At 48.6% G+C, this 27,428-nt stretch overlaps 1 protein-coding gene across 1 annotated transcript in view; it reads left to right on the forward strand.

The window, feature by feature from the left end:
* The window catches only part of yjefn3 (YjeF N-terminal domain containing 3), a 30,855-nt gene extending 4,187 nt beyond the window's left edge, over nucleotides 1-26,668 (forward strand). The window contains exons 2-6 of the mRNA XM_067229882.1: nucleotides 18,715-18,823; nucleotides 21,789-21,899; nucleotides 24,743-24,856; nucleotides 24,995-25,145; nucleotides 25,958-26,668. Of these exons, the coding sequence (XP_067085983.1) occupies nucleotides 18,715-18,823; nucleotides 21,789-21,899; nucleotides 24,743-24,856; nucleotides 24,995-25,145; nucleotides 25,958-26,154 (682 nt within the window). The 3' untranslated portion in view covers nucleotides 26,155-26,668. The remainder of the gene's footprint in view (nucleotides 1-18,714; nucleotides 18,824-21,788; nucleotides 21,900-24,742; nucleotides 24,857-24,994; nucleotides 25,146-25,957) is intronic.
* The last annotated feature ends 760 nt before the right edge of the window (nucleotides 26,669-27,428 follow it).

Raw genomic sequence — 27,428 nt, forward strand, 5'->3', positions numbered from 1 at the left:
CAGACCAGAGCAACAGACGAGCACTCACACAACCACACATGCACACGCACACACACACAGATAGAGCCTAGATAGAGGAACAAATGCTCTGTCACAGGTCCCCTGGGTGTGCGTGAGCGAGTTCTCCAGCTGCTCCAATGCTGAGCTGTTTGAGCTTGAGTTTTTCTGTACTTCTGGAAGCTTCCTGCTTTTCTGACCACTCAGAAAAGACACTACAGGTCCACTCACGGGTCTGCTGACTCAGGCTATACTTTCATTGAAAAAGTAACTGCTAGAGTACTGGACCAGAGAGGCAGCTACCCAATACCAATGAGCCACTGCTTGAAAGGCCAATGATTTGTTTGAGATGATTCAGATAGCTGTATGAGTTTGTTTTGTTTGTTGGATGTTTGAATATTTACATTTACATTTAGTCATTTAGCAGACGCTCTTATCCAGAGCGACTTACAGTAAGTACAGGGACATTCCCCCGAGGCAAGTAGGGTGAAGTGCCTTGCCCAAGGACACAACGTCAGTTGGCATGACCGGGAATCGAACTGGCAACCTTCGGATTACTAGCCCGATTCCCTCACCGCTCAGCCAACAGACTTTCATATCAGCCATGCCCTTTAAACCAGGCCCATAGTGTTGTTTTTCCCCAATGTTCTATCTGCTTAAGCAATACTGGCAAGTCTGTGTGTGTGTGTATGTATGTATGAATAAGCAATACTTCTTCATGGTTCTACTTCATAACTGATCATTTGAATGGATTTGGACAGCAGAGATAGAGAGAGATGGGCTTATATGCATTATTGAACTATTTCCTTCCTTTGTGCCTGTGTGTATGTATGTGTGTGTGTGTGTATGTCTGTGTGTGTGTGTGTGTGTGTGTGTGTGTGTGTGTGTGTGTGTGTGTGTTGAGAATGGATGAATAATACAGACCCTGAGGCTTTGTATAAAAAGACGGACAGTTTCTCCTCTCCTCAACATGTCTCTAATGAGTGTCACTGGCTGAGGCGAGGATAATTAAGTGTGAGAATCAAGACAGCATGTGTGTGTGTGTGTGTGTTTGTAAACATGTGGTCCCAAGGTAATGTTCCTATGGTCTTTTTTGCAGACAAATCATTCCTCCCAAGCACACAGGCTCTTTTCAACCCTAAATATCGAAGGTCGTTGAGATACCCTTCAGGAAACCTCCTCTCCTTGTTTCTCCTTCCTCATCTCAGTTCCTCGTCGTGGTGATTTCCCCTCTCCTGTGTGTGACGGCATCTCCTGCAGGATTCTCTCAAGAGGAAGCCCGTTATTGTAGGAGTGGAACCAGTGGTGGGCTTGCCAGTCCTCCCACTTCAAACCTCGAGAACTTTGATGCGTTTATTCCTCCTTCGCGTGTGTGGACGCGAAGGAGTAACGAGCGTGAGACAGAATCGTTAAGCGTTTCCATGGAAACCGGAACGTCATTAAGCAGACCAGATAGATGGATACCCCATTCTCACCAGCGACTGATACAGAGCTTTGAAGCAGCAGGCTTTAAAGCTTTCCGATTGATCATGTGGATGAATGGGGAGTAAAACAGAACTTTAGCAGAAGATTTGGTGATGCGTTACTGCTGAGTTCACTCGAACGGACCCCCTGGCTAACAGCTCTGCTGATCCTTTTAGGAAGGTGCGCTTCATTCGACGACCTAGGCCCGCCTGAGCTGCATCCTGTCTCTTTGATGCTCCTGCACTGGAGGAGGGGGGGGGGGAATCGGCATCCCTTCAAAACTGGCGTTTAATGTCTCCCCCCCCGGGCTTCTCTCTATGTTTAATCCTCATCAAAGTGTTTAACCCTCGTGCTGCCTTCGGGTCACATGACCCAAAGGTTCATAACGAACCATCGTTGTGTTTACCCAATTTTACCCAATACAAAAACAAATAAAAATAATTTTCTTTTGACCATTCCAATGTGGGGGGTCTGAGACAGCCCGACAGTTAAAAGAAAATGCTTCACAAATACGACGGTGGGTCACAATGACTGATGGGTCAGAATGACCCGAAGATAACACAAGGGTTAAACTGTGTGAGTGGCAGCAGCAGCACAATAATGCTGGAAAACAGCTCAAACACAGGCTGCGGAAGACTGTTAATTGGCTAAATGACAGCCCTCTAGCAGGCCTGTGTGTGTGTGTGTGTGTTCGCTCAGCCTGATGGAAGCATATCAGTTCTCAAGGTATGTGGACAGCAAACTTGGTAAATGAGTTTTTCTCGGCTCGACAGACTCTGGGCACGTCCTTATCTGAGGTGCTGGATTACTGGATGAGGAAGGACAAGAGATAGTGGGCAAAAGTTGGAGGTGTGTGTGTGTATATGTGTGTATGAGTGCATTCTGTGTGTATATGTGTGTGTGTGTTTTGCCTGATAGGGAGGTTTGAAGCAGTGGGGAGGCGTGGATGGTCGGATGAAGAGCAATCGTGCTGTACTTACCTCACCTCTTTCTCTCGCTCTCTTTTATTATCTCCATGACAACAGCAAATGCCAAATTCCAGCAGGGACGATAGAAGAAGAACATTTGGAATGTCCCTGGGGGCAATTTTAGGAGGTCTCTGAAAACATTTAGGATGGATTATGGATTTAAAATTCCATAATGTAGGATTCATTCCAGAACCTTCCTTCTCAACAAAATCTCCATGCCAGAAGAAAACCTTCATTGCCCTTCAGTTACCAGATAACCACCCTCACACTGGAAAGTCTATTGACTTCAGTATGAAAAGTTACGAAATCCTGTCTTTTCTTACGTAATGGTGCACATCATTTCCATATTTCTGTATGAGAAATTGAAGTGCGGGAAAAGGATAGATTTGTGTTCAAAGCTATTGCATTTTTCTGACTGTGATAAGCTGTGCTCCCAGGACCCAGTCGAGTGTGACCAGGGAAATACAGGATTCTGACCTAGGACTATGAAACAGAACCAGCAGCATTCATGGAAGACTGTTGAGGTTACTAAGCGACAGCCAATCAGGGCACATTAGAAAGCGTAGAAGATGACCTTGGTGCTCCCAGCATCACCCCCTGTGGTACTAGGTATGGGTCTCCGTGCAGTTGTCAAGCAAGCCCACAATTAGCCCCGCCCACCGTTCACGCCACTTACCGTAAAACAACTTTCCAGAACGGACAATTTAAATTTACATTCCAGGCTCACGCTGCCTCGCGGCCGTGGCCGATGGAGAGAGCCGTCGGAATTTTAAACCTCGACTCATGGAGGCGTAACCATGGTTCCCCGGGCTGCGGCCAGCATTAGGCTGAACATGAATCATAGACGCGGGTGAAAGGCAAAGTCACATCATCGGACGTGGCTGGAAAGAGTTGATGAGATGACAGAATGGGCACAGTGTCCATTAGTTGTTGTCTGCTTTCATCAGCTCGGTGAGTCAGTGGGCCCGAGGAGGGTCCTAACCTTGCCTGTTCGTACAAAGAGGATAAGAGAGGTCGAGAGACATCCAAAGATAAAGAGAGAGAGAGAGCTGAGGTGAGGTGAACAGTCAAATAACAAGGAGTATGTTTAGGAGACCAAGACCGACAGAAGGAACACTAGCCGAGAGGAAGAAAAAAATAACACAATTATGGTTGTGTGATCTTTAGAAGATGAAGATAATAACCTGGAAGATGTCACTCATTTTGTCGGCTATTAACACCTGTCACTCTCGTGTGTACGATCGGGTTGCCATAGAAACCAGTTGTAGGCCTGTCTTGGCGGGAAAGGGTAAAACTATGGCCCGTCGGTGTTCACTGTTGTGTGCTTGTGTTGGTTCAATATACCAGTACTGTGCATAAGTCTTGGGCACCCAAGATTTTTTACACAAATAATGTCTTATACTGTATTTCTTCAATTAAATGCTACAGCTTTTGTTGAATTACATGTTTCGATGAGAGCGGTGTGTACACGAGGGCAGCTTTTATTATTATTATTTAATTCGTAATTAAGAACAACACAGGAATTGCGCAAAGCAGTTTATTAATTAGTAGGCGACATCTCTGGTGTCTCGTCGGTGAGGAGGCAGATGAGGATACTAATAGTGATGCAGAAAGTTTTGTATACTTTTTTTACTACCTATTTGTAGTAAAAATAAATTAGAATTATAGTAAATCTAAATTTAATGTTGCTGCATTTTTTCGAGGGCGGCGTTTAAGTGTATCAGATTTGAATGCAACGTTTAATCAAAGAAATATATGTAATATAATTTTTTTATTTGTGCAGCAGTATAAAAGTGTAATTTTGCTAAACTATTTGTTAAATTTCATTATTTCTTAAAGCATTTTTCCTTAACCTTTTTTATTTTTATTGTGCCTAAGACTTTTGCACAGTACTGTACCTGTAGGGAATGCTTATTGATTTGTGAAACAAACACTTCTGAGGTTTATTGCAGATAAAAGGGAAACTGAAGATTTTATGTAACTGTAAGTAGAATGCTGGTGGTTATCTCTGTGTCTTGCGTGTTTGTATGCTTGTATACTTTTGTGTGCGTGTCTATAAAAATGGTTGATTAATATTAAGTTAAGTATTGTAAATGTACAGTGTGTGTGTGTGTGTGCAAGTTTGGCGTGTTTCTAGGTGTGTGTGATGTCACTGTCACTAGAGGCATCCAGGAAGACTCTCCCGGGTAATTGGCTCCAGGGTCTCGCTCCGCTGATTTATGATTGGAACTCTGATGTGGAATTCCTGATGATGTCAACGATCGCTGTGCCTTTCACAAACCCCCTGTTAGTCACACCTACCTGGCTTAGCAAGCAAAGACGTGCTTTCTGCTCCCTTACAACAGCAACTTAAACAGTCATGTGTTTATTTAGCGGACGCTATTATCCAAAGTAATGTACAAGTAGCGCATTTAGTAGGTACAGCAGAAATGTAGGATCAGTAATGCACAATTTCTGTATTTCAATGGTTACCAAGGAAAATACCAATCCAACACAATAAGTGACAGTCAATAGAGACTCTGAATTCTATCCTCTCAGACACCTTTAGCACAGTGGGGGTTGTGCTGTTGCCGGGGCAGTGGATGATTGACAGTTGCTAAGGTTCCATATCCCCCACTGGCCATCTGTGGCGCTGGCGCTAACGATGAGAGACAGTCAGCGGATGGCCGGGGGAAACAGCCAATCAACACGCCACTCAGGAGCCGCCTTCCAGCCAATCACACACCAGGAGTTCAAGAACAGAGGGCTCTCGAGATGTCGAGATTGTTACATAACATGTGTATCATCTCTGCCACCCTTCCACCCCAGGCCTTTATTAGAGGTCAGGAGTCTTCGTGAGGGAGGATGCAGGGTGGGGTGATATACGTTCGTGGCACTAACATCTTGAGGATGTGCACTATTTTTAGCCGCAAAATCAAAGTCAGTTCGGGTTTATCGAACGGGAGTATATCTCAGATGTTGATTCCTCCAGACAGCTGCATGACAGGACATGTCATTATTCGGTCCCAGTCAAGTTTACAGACTGCGAGCAACACTGTGCTCTCTGTCACCGTGGTTACATGTCCTGTGGTGGTCTAGTTTCAACTCACTGCCTGAAAGACCTCTTTCTCATACAATTCGAAACACAATAATGCTCACTATCCATTGCAAGAGTATCACTACCTTCCTGATCTAGGATATTACAGGTCTACTTGAAGCTACAGTTTAACCCTTGTGTTATCTTCGGGTCATTCCGACCCATCAGTCATTGTGACCCACCGTCGTATTTTGACAACTTTACCGCATAGAAAAACAAAGTGAAGCATTTTCTTTTAACCGTTGGGATGTCTCAGACCCCCCACATTGCAAAGGTTGAAAGAAAAAATATTTTTATTTGTTTTTGTATTGGGTAAACACAACGATGGTTCGTTATGAACCTTTGGGTCATGTGACCCGAAGGCAGCGCAAGGGTTAAGGGATATTTTCAAGCTTTTATCCAAAATCTCAGTGTCAGTATTTCAAGCCACTCATCTCTATTTCTTTATCTCTCTTTTTCTGTTTCTTTCTCCACCTTTTCTCCTTCTGTTTCTCTCTCTTTTTCTCACTCTTTTTCTCTGTGAGGTGTGTGTATTGGTGTGAATGAATGTGATGAGGAGTGAGTGGTGGACATGCTGGCTGAGCATGCTGGATCAATGTTGACCAGAGCTGGTGTGTCTGTGGAGGGCTAACTTTAGCATCCTTCCTGTGCTCTCGTAGATACCTCCATTAGCTCTGCTTCCAAGGGTGACCAATGGGGTTGTTCAAACATCCTGAACACACACACACACACACATCCACACAAACAACCCTACTGACAGGAACGATCCATTCTGGCCTTCTTTCCAGTGTGCAGTGATTCAACCTTGCCAGACCAGCGTAGACAATACAAGACGAGTCGTTTGTGGTGTCTTCCTAATATTGCTATTGTAGTTGTGAGGGTAGAGTGTGTTGGGAATCATGGCCTGTGGCTTACACACACACACACACACCATGCCTTGCTCCCCAAGCACCAACACCTGTGACATTATTCACGTAATGTATTCAAATGAGATGTCTGCTTGGCGTTTTAAACCGGCAGCATCGCCAGCACGGGGGGGGGGGAGGAAATTAGAACACAAAACTTCTCAACATCAAATACAGTTTCCAAGCACACGTCCTTGACGCCTTTGACGGGCCCTTAAATTGCTTTACAGCACAGAAAGCAAGTGTGCTGAAGGACTGGCATTGTCAGCTATTCATGCACCTGCCGTCTGTTGTCAAAGGTCGGCTCTGAGCCAGGATTCACGCTGTGGGGCCCCGCTTGGCTGTCATGATCCCCCCCGGTGCTCCGGTCCGCTCATCAATTCCCTCGCCGCTCAGGTGGCTGAGCGGTGAGGGAATCGGGCTAGTAATCCGAAGGTCGCCAGTTCGATTCCCGGTCATGCCAACTGACGTTGTGTCCTTGGGCAAGGCACTTCACCCTACTTGCCTCGGGGGAATGTCCCTGTACTTACTGTAAGTCGCTCTGGATAAGAGCGTCTGCTAAATGACTAAATGTAAATGTACAGACACCAGACAGATGCAGCAAGGTGGCCTCACCAGGTGTGTGTGTCAGTGGCTCCGTTGTCCCACTTCTCATCCCCCCCCCCCAGAGGAACACCCCTCCTGGCCGCCCAGCGCAACAAATCCGTATGACTGATGAGGGATATCAGAGGGGCAAGGTGAGACACACAGCACTTGTTTGTGTTGTCGGGTTCTCCCCACAGGGAATCTCGGAGCGGTGTTCTCCTCCTGTGTCATCCCCTGGCCTGCGCCCAGAAGCATCTCATTCTGTCTCTTTATTGGCCATCCCTGCAGACCGGAGCCACTGAGTCCATCCACAGAGAAGATAATAAATCATTTGAACAGGGGGGAAACCTGGCCTAAATGAGCCTCTTTCCTCCCTCTACTAGAACCACACACTGTGGAAGAGCACAGACACTCTGAAGTCATCAGAACCTACAAACAATAAGGCCTGAATTCTCATAAATACTTGAAACCTTTTTATAGTGGTGCCCAGGGAGAGGCTGTTGAAATATTTGCCAATACTGGCTACTTGACACACACGGAAAAGGTGTGTTCTGTAAGGTTTCCCCAGGTGAGTTGCCTCTGTTGGAGCATCTAGCATCACCTGCTTCTCAGTGACCTGGCAGGGGATGGGAGAATGTCTACTGGAGGGAGGGGGAGAGGGAGAGGGGGAGAGGGAGGGGGAGGGGGAGGGGGAGAAGAAAGGAAAGAGAGGTAGAGAGAGAGGCCCTTCGTATCACAACAACCTAACCTCATGCTCTCCAGGAAAATGAGAAACAACAAATCACAGCTCTTTCTCTGTCTCTGTTAGTCTGGAGATGGTTTTGTTTGTCGCAGGGGAGAATGTTGTGTTGTATCTTATCCTGCATCATCTCAATCTTTACGATTCTCTCATTCACATGAATAGAGATTGTTGCAGCAGAGAGATCGTTGTGGTGTTTCAGAGAGGATGTAAGCTACAGCATCCTCTACCAGAGACTTGAATGCCCCTCGACCTGAGGGACATATGGGTTTGCGACACCAAAAGTCCTGGGTTCGAGTCCTGGAAGTGGTCCACACCATCTGGTTCTCTTGACCTGTGAATAACACATTCACTGAGCTGGTGAAGTCTAATGTGTGTGTGTGTGTGTTTGAGATGGGGCTGGGGGGGGGGGGGGGGTTGAGTCAGATGGCTGAGCGGTGAGGGAGTCGGGCTCGTAATCTGAAGGTTGCCAGTTCGATTCCCAGCCGTGCCAACTGACGTTGTGTCCTTGGGCAAGGCACTTCACCCTACTTGCTTCGGGGGGAATGTCCCTGTACTTACTGTAAGTCGCTCTGGATAAGAGCGTCTGCTAAATGACTAAATGTAAATGTAAATGTTGTGTTTGACTGTGAATTCAGACCACCAGAGAGATTTCAAGGAAAACAAAAAGGCAGAGAGAGATCATCGTTTGCCTGGCTAGCCATGCCTGCCCCAGGCCAAATGAGAGCAGGAGAGAGAAAGCAAAAGACACATGAGAACAAAATGGAGATTCAAAGGAAATGGAGATGCAACTGTGCTCAGAGAAGGTCAAAGGTAGTTAACGTTCTCTCAGCTAGCCTCAAAACTCCTTGTTTTCCATCTCCGAATAGCTGCCTTCGGGTTCAAGACAACCTTCTTGTCAAGTGCTATGAAAGCAGCGTAAGAGCTTGACGTGAACACAAGTAACACTTTACAATATTACCTTGCCATGCTTCCAGGCACAGCTTCTTCCAAGGGAGAGCTTAGCTATAGCTGCTTTTAATTAGAGGTTTTGGCTCATACATAAATTCATAACTGTTTTTAACACATGACTAAATAAATCATGTCTTGTTTAATTAAAGGAATGAGGACAGGGAGATTAGAATCATAGGTTCAAATCTTAGACCCCATGCCCTGTTTATGAGTCACTTGGGAGAAAATGTACCTGCTAAATGTAAATGACAACAGGCAGTTTAAATAGGACCAGAGGTGGGATATTGACGCTTTTGCTTCATTTACACGTCTCTCTATGGGCGGCAGGGTTGTCGATAGATGTCAATATAGAAGTCGTTTTTTCCATCGGTTTTACTTGTGGTGCTGAGTCAGAAGATAATGGAAAATGAACGCAGTTTATCACGTTGTCCGGTTTAAGGTCCCTTTGTGATTGTAGAAGACTCCCTCTTTTCCTGCTAAAACGAGTAAATAACTGCAGTGCATTGAAACACTGAAATGGATTGAAACACCGCTTTAAAGTGTACATTTGAGATTCCAGCAGGTTCCACTGCAGGGTTGCTTTAATCTACCGGCTTTGACTACTTTTTATTCAGATTCTCCACAGTTGTCGTATTGCTTCAGTCATGTCATTTTCACTGAAGATCTTCCATTGATTGAGGGGTATTTCTATGGTCCTAGACGTCAAGACTTATTCCAGATGCTTTCACTCTCCCAAGAGATATATTCAGTCTCATTAAGTGAGCTATAACTCACTTAAGGTATTGACTATTCCTACAGTTAGCTGAGGTAATGTGTATTAAGTGTAAAGGTTCCATTGACTGAATGGGTTATGTTACACTGATGGGCAGACTTCTAATGTAGTCCTCATTCTCTCCCGGTCTGTCTGTTCTCCCTCTTCCACAGATCCTTCCTCTCCTCTCCCCATCCTCTTCTCCCTCTCTCTTGTCTACCCCCTCCTGCTCTCTCTCTTCACCCCTCCATCCTCCCCTCTCGTCTCCTCCCTGCCCAGCATCTGTCCCCTCCCCACTCAGATCCCCCTCTCTCCCGTTTCCTGTCTCAAAACATCTCTCAGAACATCTGGAGCTTAGGACCCAGGAGCTTGTGCCTGAGCACGGCAGGCAACCCTGCCGTGGGACACCTCTCCTCTTCAATTTTTCCTGCGGGCCTCCACAGCCAGCCACTATTAGCCAAGCGGGTGTGTCTAATGTTGCACGGCGCTAATGAAAGCCTTTCTTCCAACAGTCGTTCTGAATAATTATGGTGTTTTTCTGGGATCTGCGGAGGCAGTAGTACACGGCAGATAAACGCGACAATAAGAGGGTGCAGTTTGCAAGAGTAATTGTTGTTCTTTGTATGCAGGTGGGAACAGCAGTTGGAATGTTATATATTAGTTGCCGGAAGGTTCCATTAGCTGATGTATGCCAACGTGTGTGCCCAAGCTTCAGGCAGAGGTGTTAATTGAGATCTTGGATAGTTTTACTTCTTCTTTACCTCCCCCGCCTTCCGCTCTGTCTCCAGGAAGTGACAGCTCATCCCCTCCCCCCATCTTCCCCCGTCAACCCCACCTTTCTCTCTCTTTCTTTTTTCTCATTCTCTTTTTTTTTGTTGTCTTTCTCGCATCCCTGGTTCTGTTACCATGGTATCCGGCGCTCTGTGCATCTCTGCTGGACTCCTGTGTGGCGTATGGTTCCTCTGTTCTCCGTTCCTCCGTTCTCCGCGGTCCCCAGACGTCCCTCTTCTCCCAGGCCCAGTGGAACGGCGCCCCTCAGCCCAGTGCTCCATCACTCCCACCTGTGGGCGGACATGAGATTAGAAACCCCCACAGTTTCGTTTGACCTCCCCTGTGATTAAATGGAAGACAATCAAACCTGATTATTTAAATGTCACCTATTAGTGCACTTCAAAAAAACCTCAATTACTGTGCTGGACACACTGTGTTGCCCACACCCAGACCCCCCCCCCCTCGACTCCACATTGACCCACACCTGGCTACTGGCAAGAGCTGTTTTGTAGGCAGTACACCCCTGTAGATATTAGCATCATGGTATACAGCTCATACATAGCCCGAGTTGCCATGGAGACCTCAGCTACGACTGAACAGTGTGATTGTGGTTCGTCTGCGGTGGACTTCTACTTCCTCTGCGGCTTAGAGGTGGTTCCCCAGCGATCCTGATGGGCTGTCAAAGTGCTTGTTAAGAGCCTGGAGGCAGAGCGGCAGAGTGTAATCATATCCTGGGGGGTCTGTGTCTTGCTACTGGGCAGCCAACAGTCTGGAGAGGAGAGGAGAGGAGAGGAGAGAGGGGAGGGGAGAGGAGAGAGGGGAGGGGAGGGGAGGGGAGAGGAGAGAGGGGAGGGGGAGGGGAGGGGAGGGGAGAGAGAGGAGAGAGGAGAGGGGAGAGGGGAGAGGAGAGGAGAGATGAGATGAGATGAGATGAGAGGAGAGGAGAGGAGAGGGGAGGGGAGGGGAGGGGAGGGGGAGGAGAGGAGAGGAGAGGAGAGGAGAGGAGAGGAGAGGAGAGGAGAGGAGAGGAGAGGAGAGGAGAGGAGAGGAGAGGAGAGGAGAGGAGAGGAGGGAGGAGGGAGGGGAGAGAGAGGAGAGAGAGGAGAGAGAGGAGGGGAGGGGAGGGTAGAGAGAGGGGAGGGGAGGGGAGAGAGAAGGGAGGAGGGGAGAGACACCACACACACCACCACACACTCCCTTTCTGGTGTGTGTGGTGGTAATTAGGGGATAGGGGGGAGGATCCCTCTGCTCTCACAGAGCCCATCCAGCTCTCTCTCTCTCTCCTTCCTGCTATCTCTCTCTCTCCATTCTCCTCTCTCTCTCTCCATCCTCCCCTATTTAAAGAGAACAGTCGATGCATTGTTGTTGTGTTCCAGGTCAGGCTGCATCAGAACAAGGGTTTTACTCTCCTCTGTGTTCTGGGTGACAGCTCCCTCTCTAAATTCAGTTAGCTTTCATGCTCTCTCTCTCCGCAACCTGGAAGAGAAGGCTGGGGTCACTGAGAGCCAATGGGATGTGACAAGTCCGGTAATCTATCAAACAAGACAAACACTTTAATACAAGTCCATGAGGGCCAAGTGGCTCACACATGACCCTCACAGGCTTTCTGTGTGCACTCATCCGTCCAGATAAAAGCCACTGAGGTGAATTAGCCAGCTGAGGACTGATGGGGTTCGTCAGGTGCTGTGGTCAGGAGGCCTCTTCTCTGTTGTGAGCATCGAGGGTTTCGCCCTGCCCATTACCCAGCATCCCCCGGGGTCCCCCTGAGGTGCCTCTTCTTCCCCACCTTTCCCTTCCCCACCACCCCTGCCCCCTCACACTTAAAAAATCAGGAAATCTACTCGAAAGCCACCTGCCTAGAGATGGACGTCAGTACATACAGGCCCGTGCAGCTTTCTCATAGCTGCCAGATGAATTGAATGATGGTGACTGGCTATTTTGCTGCCTCCCTCAGAACTCTCATTCGCTGGGGTTTGAATGAAGGAGGTGAAGGGCGGTTGTCTGTTGCCGTGGCAAACGAGGTGAGGTTATGACACACGGTAGCTTCAGCACCTGTCTCCATGACTCTGCCCCACTCCTGCCCTCTCTGCACACACTACACACACACACACACATTTAACACATACTCACCCTCCGCACAAGGAAGTAAGTACACACACACTCTGGCCCTTAGACTGCAAAATCACCTGGGGCAGGGGATGGGCTGAGACAAGATGGATGGTATCTCTAATCTCATCTCTTTCTGCTCTCTCTCACTGTCTCCCTCTTTGTTTTCTGTCTACTCCATGTTTCCTGCCTTGTTCCTTTATTAAAGTGAAACCCCTCCCTCCTCCTCCTCCTCCTCCTCCTCCTCCTCCCCTTCCTCCTCCTCCTCCCCCCTTTTTCTACTTCCGTTCTCTCTCAAGGGGGCTGACGACTGGGGTGTGTGTCCTACCCCCACACACACCCACACACAACACACACGGGGATCCACTTGATGGCCTAACAGTTGCGGTGTCGAGTTGGATGAAGGAAGACGTGCATTATCCTGATAATGGAACGCCATCTTTGTGATTCACGATCGACCGAGTGCTTAGCAGAGGAAGGAACATGACTCGACACTTCTGTCTCTAAGTGGCGCTTCGCAAAAAAATATTCAATTTCACAGTATCACTCAGCCCAACTTCTGACCGAAGCCCTCTAGCCGTGATGCAGCCAAGTTCCTAATGGGATTATCTTAATTTGAATGATTAAGGTGAAGCTTAAGATGGAGATAGTGTCCAGGGCCTACTCCTTTCTGGTGTGTGTGGTGGTAATTAGTTCCATTATGCTCAGAGAGCTTCCTCGGCGAGGGGTTGCCTGTGTTCAGCAGCTCTGCCATGTTGACGGTGTGGGTGAGGGTCTGGGTGAAGCACCAAACACCAGAGACCAGGGTTAGATGAGACAGGGTGTGAGAGAGGGATTTTCCACACAATCTCTCTCTCTCTCTCTCCTCTCTCTCTCTCTCTTTCTCTCTCTCTCTCTCTCTCTCTCTCTCTCTCTCGTTCCTTTTGTCAGTTTCGCTTTCTCTCTCTCTCTCTCGCTTTCTCTCTCTCTTTTTCTCTCTCTCTCTCTCTCTCTCTCTCTCTCTCTCTCTCTCTCTCTCTCTCTCTCTCTCTCTCTCTCTCTCTCTCTCTCTCTCACAGGCGTGCATTTGATGTGTGTTGCTGTGGTCACCAATGTCACCCTGAAGCACCCTGCATGACGCCAACCGAACACACACGTTAGGTGTTATGGAATGTCGGTCTAGCGTAACAGGTCAATAGGGTGAGGTGTTTGGACTGCTATGGTGTCTCAACTTCCCAGCCAAGAATCCTTTAACAGATATACAATTTAACTGTCCAACAAGAGACAGGCAGACAGACAGACACAACCAAAAAGCTCTGGATACACAGATATTTAGCTGTCTGTGCATCACCCAGAAAGGAGTCTGGGTAATTATCCATCCAACCCCTTTCTTCCGCCTGAGGAGACTGAGTTACCATGGGGACCCAGATTTTGATTTCAGGGATGTTTAGTTAACCCATGTGCTGCATTCAGGTCACATGACCCAAAGGTTCATAACGAACCATCGTTGTGTTTACCCAATTTTACCCAATACAAAACAAATACAAATAATTTTCTTTTAACTTATCAATGTGTGGGGTCTGAGACAGCCCGACGGTTAAAAGAAAATGCTTCACTTTGTTTTTGTATGCAGTAAAGTTGTCGCAATATGACAGTGGGTAACAATGACTGATGGGTCAGAATGACCCGAAGAGAACACAAGGGTTAAGGTGGCGGGTAAGGCCTTGTGGGCGGAGCCGTCCTGGAGAGAGGGGGGCAGTTGTGCTGTCGTCTCAGCGTGGGTGCCCTGCCCATTAAGAGATGATTAGGACGGAGGGACTGTGTTCAATGACTACACTACAATTGTTATTCGTCTTATTGGATTAATCACTCTAGAGAGCGGGTTGCAGGCACTGTCGAGTGATTTCTGGCATATGATGCTGTGCGTGTGTGTGTGTGCGCTTCGATATCATCTCAGGGCTCCGTGGACTCATGCGCGGTCATGTGCCTGCTTGTTAGAGGGGTTCTGCGTGACTAGAGCCGGCGCAGTCAGGCGTTTGGTGTTAACACGTGTGGATGTGGGAAGTTTGTTTGGAAGGGGTGAGTCCAGTAGCTTTGTGTGACGAAAGAGCCTGTTTACCAACACATGAGATTGCGATTGCATGCTGTCGTCGGGGCCTGTGTGTTAGCGTGTGTGTGTGTGTGTGTGCCGGCCCTCCTCGGGCCAGGCTGGTGAGGTAAACAGGCTCATTAAGAGGCATGTGATCCCAGCTGAGCAGCATGATGAACCTCCGGGGAATGTCGGCGCGGCCGTGCAGGGACGAAGGCTCTCTCCCGGGGCCACGACCGCTTGTTACTGTCGCCGCTCACACACACACACACACACGTCCAGCCCTCTCCCTGCCTCACACGCACACGCGAGCGAACGAGCACACACCCTGACACGCACGCACGAACGAACACACACCCCCACACGCACGCACGTTGACACACAACGACACGAACGCAAACATTCGTACAGTCAACACTTGGGGTGGTCGACGAAGATTCCGTTCAGAGCGCACACACACAGACACACACAGGAGACACACACACACACCCTCACATTTACACACACTCGACAGTCAAGTGGGATGATTGAGTGGGGCCATCATCGTTAGGGTTTCCGTCGTGTCACCACAGGGAGGACGCGAGTGACTGATTTGGGCCTGTGATTTCCCTGTCAAAACAGAGGCGTTAGTTCGTGGGGGGGTCTTCGTTCTTTCTGGTCACTACAGCGCCTCCTAGTGGAGAGACAAGCTCACCTCCGAAACCACGACAACCATGGAACTAAACACTCAAGGCGTTTATCGTTTTCACCACCGCATCCAGAACTGGAATTATCTTTTTCTTTTTGTTACCAGTTGAATGTTCAAAGGACAAGCCTAAAACAAACGCTGTTGCTAGGGAAGATCACGGTTCTGTTCAGCTTGACGTCTCCCTGTGAAAGCCAGAACTATAGGAAACCAACCTTGGTGTGGTGAACTTTGTAAATATCATCTTGTCACAGTGAGTCGGTGACTTCCCTCCAGGTGATCCTGTCTAAATGCCAGGAGCCCCAGCAGGATACTGGATGCTTAGCTCCCTGGCTGGGTGGATGGATGGATGGTCGGTTGATTAGCTGACTGACTGACTGACTGGATGGCTGACTGGCTGACTGGCTGGTAGGTTGGTTGGTTTGGATAGCTGGATGACTGATCTATGGATTACCGTAGCTTGTTGACAGGTTGCATGGTAGGCTGCTTGGTCCATTATCTGGGTAAGTGGAACTGGATCACTGTGATTCTATCTATAGTCCACAAACACTGTAGCTGCTGTGCACGTGGGAAGTCTGTGTGTGTGTGTGTGTTTGTGTTTAATCTGTTTTCAACACCTCTCCTGAGACGGAGCCAATGTCTAAAGCTGTGACACATTCTTCAAGCACACAACTGTAATCTGCCAGAGAAAAGGGACAATATGGCTTCCTGTGGTTGAGGGCTGAATGGCTTTTTACATCTGAATCACACTCTCGTCTCGCGCAAAGCTGCATCGAGCTGTGGGCTCTCCTTGGAGGAAGCTGATTTTCTTTCTTCTCGGCGAATCACAAGTGGAGGGCTACCCTCCCAGCACAAGGCACCGCTTGTGTGCCTCTGTGTCATAGTCCTGTCATTACTGTCCCTTGTGCTTCGTACCTGGAGGTGATGCCCGACTTCTGAACCTCCCCGCACAGCCTACCACTCTACCAGATGGTTCCCACTGTCTGTCATTCTCCCTCTCTCTCTCTTTCCCTCTTTCTTCTCTCTCTCTGTCACCCTCCCTCTCTCTACCCCCTCTCTCCCTCTCCCTCTTACCCTCTCTCCCCCTCTCTCTTTCTACAGCTCTTTCTTTCTTTCTTTCTCTCTCTCTCTCTCTCTCTCTCTCTCTCTCTCTCTCTCTCTCTCTCTCTCTCTCTCTCTCTCTCTCTCTCTCTCCTTCTCTCTCTATCCCTCTTTTGGTGAACAGTGTCTGCAGCATACAAAAATAGGCCTTTGAGTACAACACATGATGTAACTCATGAACACATTTTTAAGGACACACACCCACACTCACACAGCACACCCAGATACACACACTCACACACACACACACACACACACTCAGACAGCACACCCAGATACACACACACGCACACACACACACACACTCAGACAGCACACCCAGATACACACACTCACACACACCCACACTCACACAGCACACCCAGATACACACACACACTCACACACACACACACTCACACAGCACACCCAGATACACACACTCACACACACACTCCTGATACTAATCTTGTTTGAGAGCTGAATGGTCAGATAAAAGTGTGTGAGCTTGTTTGTTCTTCACAGCCAGTCGGTCTTGACCCTCGTGCTGCCTTCGGGTCACATGACCCAAAGGTTCATAACGAACCATCATTGTGTTTACCCAATTTTACCCAATACAAAAACAAATAAAAATAATTTTCTTTTAACCATTCCAATGTGGGGGGTCTGAGACAGCCCGACAGTTAAAAGAAAATGCTTCACTTTGTTTTTGTAGGAGGTAAATTTGTCGCAATACGACGGTGGGTCACAATGACTGATGGGTCAGAATGACCCGAAGATAACACAAGGGTTAAAGAGACTCTCTCTTTCCTTGTTTCTTTCCCCTCCGATCTTGTGGAAACAAAACAGCAACATCAAAAACATCCAATAACATGTGTACAGCCACATGATTTACAGCTTGAAAGATTATTGCAATTCCGCTGTAATTACACTTGGGGCTCATTGATCAATATTTGGAAATGATTAGCCTCACAGCCATGCCAAGGTAGATGAATGAAATGTGTTTGTACTTCTATTACACGACTATTGATTTGTAAGCTGTAGTACTGGCAAATCACCACCAGATGTCCCTACAGTAACAGGCACAGCATGAGTGTCCATCGGGGCCAGTGAAAACACTAGAAGGAGGACTTTATCCTGTGGCCTTTGTCTAAACGCCACCAACACAAAACACACACCTGAGTATGTCCACACACACCCGCAGACTTCCCTACACGCTCTCCCACACACAAACACACACGCACGGTGGTCTAACACCCGTACCAGCAGACTACTCTCACAATGCAGGGAATGAGGAGCAGCACTAAAACAATGGGGCTCAAAATACACACACACACACACACACACACACACACACACATACACAAGCATGTATAAATACATGCCCTCATATACACTAATACAGAAACATACACACACACACACAAGCATGTATAAATACATGCCCTCATATACACTAATACAGAAACATACACACACACACACACACACACACACACACACACAAGCATGTATAAATACATGCCCTCATATACACTAATACAGAAACATACACACACACACACAAGCATGTATAAATACATGCCCTCATATACACTAATACAGAAACATACACACACACAGTCAATGCCATGTCACCATGAAACATACTGTAAAGTTGTTTGATGGAGGTCTTCTTTAGTGGCTCCTGTCTCAGTTAACGGTCCAGCTCTAACAGCAGTCCTTGACATAGATCTGTTTCAGAAACGCTTAAAAAACATCCAGTACCTCACAACGACAGAGTCGTTCAGTAGTATCTTCACAAACTAGGACTGAAGGGTTCGTAAACCCTCCCCGCGGTGTGTTCACCCAGAAGGACCAGGTCTAATGGTGTCCTGGGGGCTCCTTCTGGTGCTTGGGCCTGTGGAACTGGGATGGATTGTGCCTGTAACACCAAGTCTGTTGTGTACTTTAGCATCGTAAATACTAGCAGTTCTGGATCATTAAAAGGCACGGCCATCTGACTTCCGAACCCTGGAAAGCAGACCACCTTAAGCACCCAGGACTGCTCCTGCAGGGTTCTGCTGTACAACAGATACTGGGATACAAGTGGAGAAAAGAGGTTCTCTGTTTTGGTTAAATAAGGGTCTACCTTGTTTCATATGATCGCATTCCAAATACTGATGATGATGAAGAAGATGTTGATGATAATGGAGAGGTTGATGATGATAATGATGAAGACGATGTGGATGATGATGATGATGATGAAGACAATGTTGATGAAAATGATGTTGTGGATGATGATGATAATGAAGAGGTTGATGATGTGGCTGATGATGATGATGATGATAATGATAATAATGATGATGATGGTGATGATGATGATGGTGATGATGATGATGATGATGATGATGATGGTGATGATGATGATGATGTGGCTGATGATGATGATGGTGATGAAGAGGTTAATAATGATGAAGATGAAGATGAGGAGGATGATGATGATGATGATGATGATGATGATGGTGATGATGATGATGATGATGATGGCTGAGTGGTGACGTGTCGTCCTCTGCTGTCTGTCCCCAGTAAGGTGGAGGTGGCGGCCATCGAGACAGAGCTTCTGAGTGACTACAGGTTCGGACAGCAGCAGCTCATCGAGATCTGGGGTCATGCCTGCGCCATCGCCATCACCAAGGTAACCTGGAAACCTGGCTCCTCCCCCAGAACATCCACCCATCCACTGACTCCTGCAGCTGTTCTTTTGTTGACTGAAGGTTCATTCATCCTTGCAGCCAGTCAGCCAGTCAGCCAGTCAGCCAATCAGCCAGCCAGTCAGCCAATCAGCCAATCAGCCAATCAGCCAGTCAGCCAGTCAGTCAACCAGTCAGCCAAGCCAGTCTGGTCTGGACTGTTCTGGACTGTTCTGTTATGTTCTAGCCTAGTCTGTTCTGTTCTGGAGTGTGTCAGAACAGAGGCTGTAAGACCAGACCTGTCAGTAGAACCCACAGTTCGTGTGACCAGACTGTAAGTTGATTTAACCCTGCGGTGATTTCCTCCTCGCTCACCATGAGACGAACATTCTGCGAGCTTCCAGACACATGACATGCTTTCCTGTCTGAAGGAGGGCTGGGGGGGGGGGGGGGGGGGCGGTGGTGGGGGGGGGGGGGGGGGTGGAGGTTGGGGGGGTGTGCAGTGGTAAGATGAATGGAGGGAGGTAAGGAAAGAATGAGGACAGTCAAGATTGAGGGAGCAGGAGGGAAGGAGAGGGCAGGAGAGTGAGGGCTCCCCACGGTGTCGCTAATGACCTCAACCACATCCAGCTAGCCCCTATTATCACCAGCCTCCAATGGGTCGTGCTGGCCGCCTCATGGTCCTCCTGGGCCGTGGTGTGCATACCGTAGCTGGACCACCACCGCCCGGTCCCCCCCCCCGGCCCCGCTACCGCCACGGCAACGCAACATGACATCACTGTTATTTGAGGAAACCGGCAGGCAGCAGAGGGGCTGATTTCGCTGCAGCTTCTGTGGTCTGTGAGATTATAGCTTCTCACCACGTAATCCTCCCTCGGCCAGGAACTCCAGCAGTCTGGGGGCCACACAGGCCCTGGAGGAGGAGGAGGAGGGGGGGGGGTTCTTCTGTAGAGCACTAGGGCAACAGAGTGTGTGTGTGTGTGTGTGTGTGTGACTGGGGCCTGCCTCCGTCTACAGTTTGGGACAGCAGGCAGAGGCCTTTCAACACCTGATTACATTTACATTTACTTTTAATCCTTTAGCAGACGCTCTTATCCAGAGCGACTTACAGTAAGTACAGGGACATTCTCCCAGAGGCAAGTAGGGCGAAGTGCCTTGCCCAAGGACACAACGTCATTTTGCACAGCCGGGAATCGAACCAGCAACCTTTGGTTTACTAGCCCAGTTCCCTAACCACTCAGCCACCTGACATCATCCTATGACTATCAACGTCCTATCAACCTGATGAGACAAACAATGTGGTTCTTCCCCCCCGCAGCCGTCAGCAGTCCCGGGGTGGAAAACAAACTCACTATCCTCCTCAGTGACTTTCACCAAGCCAGTGTAGGTGTGTTTGTTATCGTTATTCTTTTTGTGCGTATAGCAATCACACGGAGGCGTGTGTCTGGAGGCGTGTGTGTGTGTGTGTGTGTGTGTTTGTGCGCGTTAGATGAGATTCCTCACTGTGTTTCTCGTTACCATGGACTTCGAGAACGCAACACCTCGGAGACCTGATTAAATATAATGCAACCATGGCTCCTGGTTTTGTGTGTTGTTGTGTGTGTGTGTGTGTGTGTGTTGTTGTGTGTGTGTGTATGTGTTGTTGTTGTTGTTGTTGTGTGTGTTGTTGTGTGTGTGTGTGTTTGTGATACAGAACGTGGGAGGACAGAAAAGGGCTGAGACCTAGCTAGAGATGACATTCTGCCAGAAGGTTGCAGCAAAGTGCTAAACAGGAGGCAACAGACTAACAGAGAGACAGATAGATGGACTGTGGACAGAGAGAGAGAGAGTTAGAGAGGGAGAGCAGCAGAGGGTGTTGCTCTCTCTTTCTCACTCTTGTCATCACTCTCTCCCTTTCCCTCTCTCTCTTTCTCCCTCCCCCACCCCCATTGAATTCTGTGGAGAGAGCTTTATCTGTGCTCGACAGCTTTATCCACAGATTATGATGGACCCCTCAACCAGATATATGCATGAACACATGCATGTGTTCAGGGAGCCCTGCAGAATCACCCTGGCTCCGGTCTGATGGGCCAGGCAGCGAGGACTCACCCCACCCCCACCCTCCCCCCTCCCCCCCTCCCCCCTCACTCCACCCCCACCCTCCCCCCTCCGATTCTATTTAGGTGGAGGTGAGGCAGATTGAATCAGGAGATCAGCCCCTCAACTCCGACCACATTGTTCCCCCTGAGTTAAACAGGCAAATACCTGCCTGCTTTAAGAACTCGCGAGGGGGGTTTTATTTACAGGGGCACGCCAGCAGCTGTGAGGTAGAGCCCACCAGCCAGGGGAGATATGCCCATATCCTGGAGGGGAGGAGGGCTCCTGTCTGCCCCATGGAAAGAGCTATTTATAGGGACACATCCTGTGGCGTGGGCGCTGGTATTTTTCCATTCCTGCCAGGGTTATTGCCAGGGCTATTTGAATGGGTTTAGGCTTTTCCTATAGAGAGACTCGGTCGCTGTCGCCATCTCAGGTCTCCCTGGCATGGCGGGGGCACAGTCCGAGGAACCACGGTCTCCCTGGCATGGCGAGGGCACAGTCCGAGGAACCACACGGCATTTAGAGGAGCACAGGCCAGGATAGCTCTGAACAGTGAATGTGTGCGGTTCAAGTGTTGACGCCTCTCTAACCTGTCCACCCTGCTTCTCTCTTGCTTGTCACTCCTCGTCCCTCCTTTCCTCCATCCCTCTCTTCTCTCCTCCATCCCTCTCTTCTCTCCTCCATCCCTCTCTTCTCTCCTCCATCCCTCTCTTCTCTCCTCCATCCCTCTTCTTCCTCCCCTCCCCCCTTCCCACTTTCTTTCACACCCTCACCCTCTTGTCTCCCCCTCTCTATCCTTCTCTCCTTTTCACTCTTTCTCTCCATCTCTTTTCTCTCCATCTCTTTCTCCTTCCATCTCTTTCTCCTTCCATCCTCTCTAACCTCCCGCAGGCCTTCCCCTTGAGTTCCCTGGGGAAGAAACAGCCAACGGTTCTGGTGGTCTGTGGACCCGAGCAGAACGGTTCCATTGGACTGGTGTGTGCCCGACACCTGCGCATATTTGTAAGTACTGAACAGCAGGCTACAGCAAAGTACAACGCTGTAGCCACATCAAATTCACGACCCTACACTTTACAAAGCGACATCGTTAAGGGAGTCAGTTGGCTGAGCGGTGAGGGAGTCGGGCTAGTAATCCGAAGGTTGCCAGTTCGATTCCCGGTCATGCCAACTGACGTTGTGTCCTTGGGCAAGGCACTTCACCCTACTTGCCTCGGGGGGAATGTCCCTGTACTTACTGTAAGTCGCTCTGGATAAGAGCGTCTGCTAAATGACTAAATGTAAATGTAAATGTAAGCTACGGCACTGTCATGCTGCTATATCTCTCCATGACACCACACTACACTACAAAAATACTTTAAACACGACTACACTTTACAACATTACACACCACAACACTGCAAGACACAGCGCTCCAACACACCTCACCTATCATTTAGACCCTTCATTCTCAGTCAATTACACCAGAGAACTGTTCCGTGTTTTTTTAATTAGGCAGCAGGCTGGCAGGGGAATCCTGATACTGGTCCTTAGTGTGTAACAGTTCCCTTCCAGCTCCTGTAAATATCTCTGGTAATTAAGAGATCCATTAAGCGATCGAGACCGAGGCCGGCGTCATCCTATTGTCGCTCTCATTAAAAGCGTCTGGCCCGTGCAGTTGGCAGACAGGGAAATGATGTCATGCCTGCGATGTGATTGGTTGGGATTACAAGGGAGAACATGAGGATGAAGCGTGAGCAGGCCGCTGATGCGTCGGGCTGTCGACACCGAAACGCGACACGCTTGAAAACGATGGGAATTGGGTTTGAGAGACCGTAAGATATCCCCCAAGTCTGGTCCACTGGTACATATCTTCATCCTGTCAGAGGGGAAAACCATCGATGTGTTTGGGATTCTGGCCCTAGAACAGAATATATCTCTATAACTTCACCATATGTGTCCGAGATGCTAGATTTATGACGCATCGATGTCTGTGATTCAAAACACGTTGATGGAACCTTTTAAAGTTGTAGGCGGCTGTGTGAGAGGCTCCGAGGTAAGGCTCTGGGCCGGGGGGTCAAAACACAGATATATTTTACACCGTCATTCCAGGAATGCGCAGAGTGCTTCTCCATAACTTTGATCGAAAGAAAACGAATCATGGCCGGGCCATGACTCTTCCTCCACAGGGGTGTCCAGGAGCCAGAGCACATTGGCATGTCTGCAGTAAATGAACTACAAACCGCCACTTGGATGACTACACAAACTTCCTTTTCTAAAAAGCCAGCCCTAGTCATTCATCCACTTTGAGATTTTAGTTAATATAAAGTGCATTATAAATATTATTATTATTATTATTATCCTCAACCAGAATGTGTTTTTTTCCCAGTGTCAGTTGGAGACGAGAGCTACAGAGGTGGAGGGAGAAGGCAGGCAGGGTGTGAGACCAAGCTGTGATTCAGCAGGACAAAGTTGATGGTTTATCAGCCCTGGGCTGAAAAACCTTAACCTGATTAGCACAGTAGCAGCCATCTTAGTCTTCCGTTTCCTCAGACCCGACATGTGTCTTCGAGAATTTGGCCTGAGTCTGTGTTCTTTTCCACTGCTAGACAAACGGAAAAACGAAAAGCCACGTTTTTGTAAAAGACACCACCGCCCTCTAGTCACAACGAATCGTGTTCGGTATTTGCCTTGATTGTGAGTCATTGTCTGCCTTCATATGTTCGGGGCCGATAATTTGTGTAAAGGAACAACAAACATGATGTTCTCTCTCTGATTCTTGCATGGTGTCTGAAACGGTCTAAACAGCTAAACAGTCTAGCAGTGACACGCCGTAGAATTAATTACGAATCACCTAAATCCCAGTAGAACCTAGATAACTCCTCTCTCAACGCAGCGTCTGTTTCACGTGTGTGTGTGTCTGTGTGTGTTTGTGTAAAAACCACCGTGACCAATGAAAAGACAGAACGCGGCCCTCTCCTGGCCCCGGCCCCAGGGGAACCCGTTCCTGGAAGTAGTCCAGGTCACAGGAGGCCCCTTAATATCAGCAGGAAGAGACGTGTGCCTGGTCTGTGACCCGCCCCTGTGGCGCTCATGCCCTCATCCCGCTGACCGACGCGGACGAGCGACCCTGGCAGCCTGTCCCTCCCCGGGGCGCCGTCTCATGTTGATGATGTAAGCGCCGTCTCATGTTGATGATGTAAGCGCCGTCTCATGTTGATGATGTAAGCGCTCACGGGTCAGGGCACACGGGGGTCTCAACTGACCCAGAGGGGAACCGGCAACCGCTCTCTGTGTTCTTTGGCCGTCGTCACGGAGATGACGCACTGCCCCACTCCCCACCCCCCCCTCCCCCTTCCCCGTTAATACCTGATTGGTTTAGAGCCCCCCCAGGAGCCAGTGGGAGTATGACAGCCTGATAGAGCACTTCCTGGTGACCAGGGTTAGGTAGACAGGATGCAGGATGCTGAGTACCTCTTGTCTGGGCGGCGTGACGGAGACATAAGGCGCTGACGCTAGCCAGCTAGCGCAGAAGCCACAGGTGTCTGTGTATTTCCACTCTGCTCAGAAGGGTTTTCATCATGGCATCATCAGTCATGGTTGATTACAACCACAGCGGTGAGTGTGTGTGTGTATGTATGTATGTGTGTGTGTGTGTGGTGCTAGCAGAGGCTGCAGCTCCACGGTTGCGTTGGAAACCGAAGAGAGAAGGGAGAACTCACTGGCACCTTGGTGTAAATGATCCGTGCGTGCACGTGGGCGGGAATTCAGCCTCAGGTGGGGGGGGGGCACGGGGGGGGGGGTGGGGGGGCACGAGTGTTTCCTTCTGTTATAAATGCAGCCTTTCTTCCCCCACACCGCCCCACCAGGAGTACGAGCCCACCATCTACTACCCGAAGCGCTCCCAGCACAGCCTGCACCAGGACTTCACCGTGCAGTGTGAGAAGATGGACATCCCCTTTCTGTCCTATCTCCCCACGGAGGTCAGTCCAAAAAAAACGACATGAAGCGCGGCTTTGACTGTCTTTTGCGCTGGCTGTTTCATCCGTTCAGTCAATATTCAGCTGGAATGATGACGTTTGAAAGTGAATCACCCCGATGCGCTGCGCCTGTGTGTTCAGGTCCAGCTGATAAACGATGCCTATAACCTGGTGATCGATGCCATCATGGGGCCTGAGACTGACCACGCCAACGTCAAGGAGCCCTACGCAGGCATCCTGGTCACCCTCAAGCAGGTGAAGATCCCCATCGCCAGCGTGGACGTGCCCTCAGGTAAACCTCCGACCATAAGGTCTGCAGCCTTCCAGCCTTCCACAGCTGCAGGATGGGGGGATGGTGAAAGGGGGGGAGGGGAACCCAGAAGCCCCGTAGGCCTGGTCAGAAACGTTGCCTGTAGATCCTACGTCGTGTTATCACATTAAAAGATCTGAAAGGCTTGTCTTGGTGTAAGCCAAGGGGTCAGATGGCTAAGCGGTTAGGGAATCGGGCTATTAATCAGAAGGTTGCCGGTTTGATTCCACATTTACATTTAGTCATTTAGCAGACGCTCTTATCCAGAGCGACTTACAGTAAGTACAGGGACATTCCCCCCGAAGCAACTAGGGTGAAGTGCCTTGCCCAATGACACAACGTCAATTGACACGGCCGGGAATCGAACTGGCAACCTTCAGATTACTAGCCCGACTCCCTCACCGCTTAGCCACCTGACTCCCATTTAATCACACCCTCTCCACATCTCTGCCCTCCTGGAAGTCTTCGCTCAGCCATCGTTTCATCTGTTGGAGGTTAAACTACGATAAAGTTGAAAGGAGGAACATCAGTATAGTTATGTAATACGGTGCCCTTCCAATAGGTTTAATACTGAACCTGTCTCGTGTTCTCTCTCTCTCTCTCTCTCTCTCTCTCTCTCTCTCTCTCTCTCTCTCTCTCTCTCTCTCTGTCGGACTCGCTCTCTCTCTCTCTCTCTCTCTCTCTCTCTCTCTCTCTCTCTCTCTCCTTCTGTCTCTCTCTCTCTCTCTTTCTCTCTCTCTCTCTCTCTGTCGGACTCGCTCTCTCTCTCTCTTTCTGTTTCTGTCCCCGCCAAGGTTGGGATGTGGATGAGGTCACCACAGACGGGATCAACCCGGAAGTGCTCATCTCGCTCACGGCACCCAAGAAGTGTGCAACCAGTTTTTCAGGGAAGCATTTCCTGGCCGGTCGCTTCCTGCCTTACGACATCCAGAAGAAATATGATCTCAACCTGCCAGAGTACCCAGGCACAGACTGTCTTATAGAACTGTAAACACGCCCGCAACTCTTCATTTTGGAAAATATGATTCTCATGTTTTGTATTTTATAGATTGTTACTGTGCTTTATTGTCAATGTGCTTTCTCTCAAAGGGGCATAGAGCAGGTTGCGCTGTAGTCCGAATTTGCTCTGTTTTGCTAAACACAGTACAGTGAAGATCTTATTTAGTCCTCGAGTTGTTTGAGTGTTTTTGCGATGGTCTGAGGAGTTTTTGGTGTGAGTTTTCATGTATATGGCAACATTACCCTCTGTGTCATTCCGTTCTAGCTCAGAGATGTTATCCCTGATGATGGATGGTGAATGTGTTGGGCTGTACATTCAAGATTTCGCTGACTGATGACTGTCTTTGATTCAGAGTTTTTGGGGATCAAAATTGTTCTCCTTTGTTTGTTATTTTTCTACATCAATCTAAACCGATGTATTTTCTTTACTGAACACGTAATAGCATATGTCTGTACATGTGCATTAGCGTTAGCTCTTGGTCCTGTAATAAAAGTTTTATCACTTAGCATCTTGAGCACCTTGTGGTTCCTGACAACTTTTTTCTGTGATGGTGAGGCACCCAGAAGTAGGGGTGTAATACAACTTTCTTAGAAGGAGGTCACTGTGTCAGAGGTTAATTGACCAGGGATTATTAATACCGTCATGGCTCTTATTACAATCCTTATTCTTTTGGTATTTTTGATTTATTAATTACTTTATCAATCTATTAGTTCATTAAATTAATTATTCAACATGTATTTTCTGTCCCCCTCCGCCTCAGTACAGTCGCTGACAAAGCACATGCTCCCTCACAAGCACGTCTTACACCGTGTTTTAGCTGAACGGCATCCCGTGTGTGACATCACTTCCTCCCCTTCATTTAATCAGTGGTTGTTAGAAGTTCCAAAACTGAACCAGAAGCCCAACATCTGTCAGTGTCAGGCTGTCCGAGAATGCCGAACTGACGCGGAGCTCTGCTCACCGTCGCGGTTGCCTATACAGGAGGCCAGCTATAACTCTCAGCCTGGTTACTGCTGTCCAATTTAGCAGGGGAAAATTGCTAGCATGCCTCTTAGCTCTGATGATGAATGGCATATGGCAAAAACACGCCAGAGACCAAGTTCATATTTTTTTGGCGTCTGACAAATTCTAATTCCGAAGTTAAGTCTGGGAACATGCCGGTGAATGGTTCAGTTGTGGCGTGTCATCGGTAATCAGCTCTGGAACTTAGCCACGCTGTTTCCCCCACCTTGACCTCCTCCTACACGGAAACAGAAACCTGAGAC

Source organism: Osmerus mordax, chromosome 26, assembly GCF_038355195.1.
Source record: "Osmerus mordax isolate fOsmMor3 chromosome 26, fOsmMor3.pri, whole genome shotgun sequence".
Classification (NCBI taxonomy): Eukaryota; Metazoa; Chordata; class Actinopteri; order Osmeriformes; family Osmeridae; genus Osmerus; species Osmerus mordax.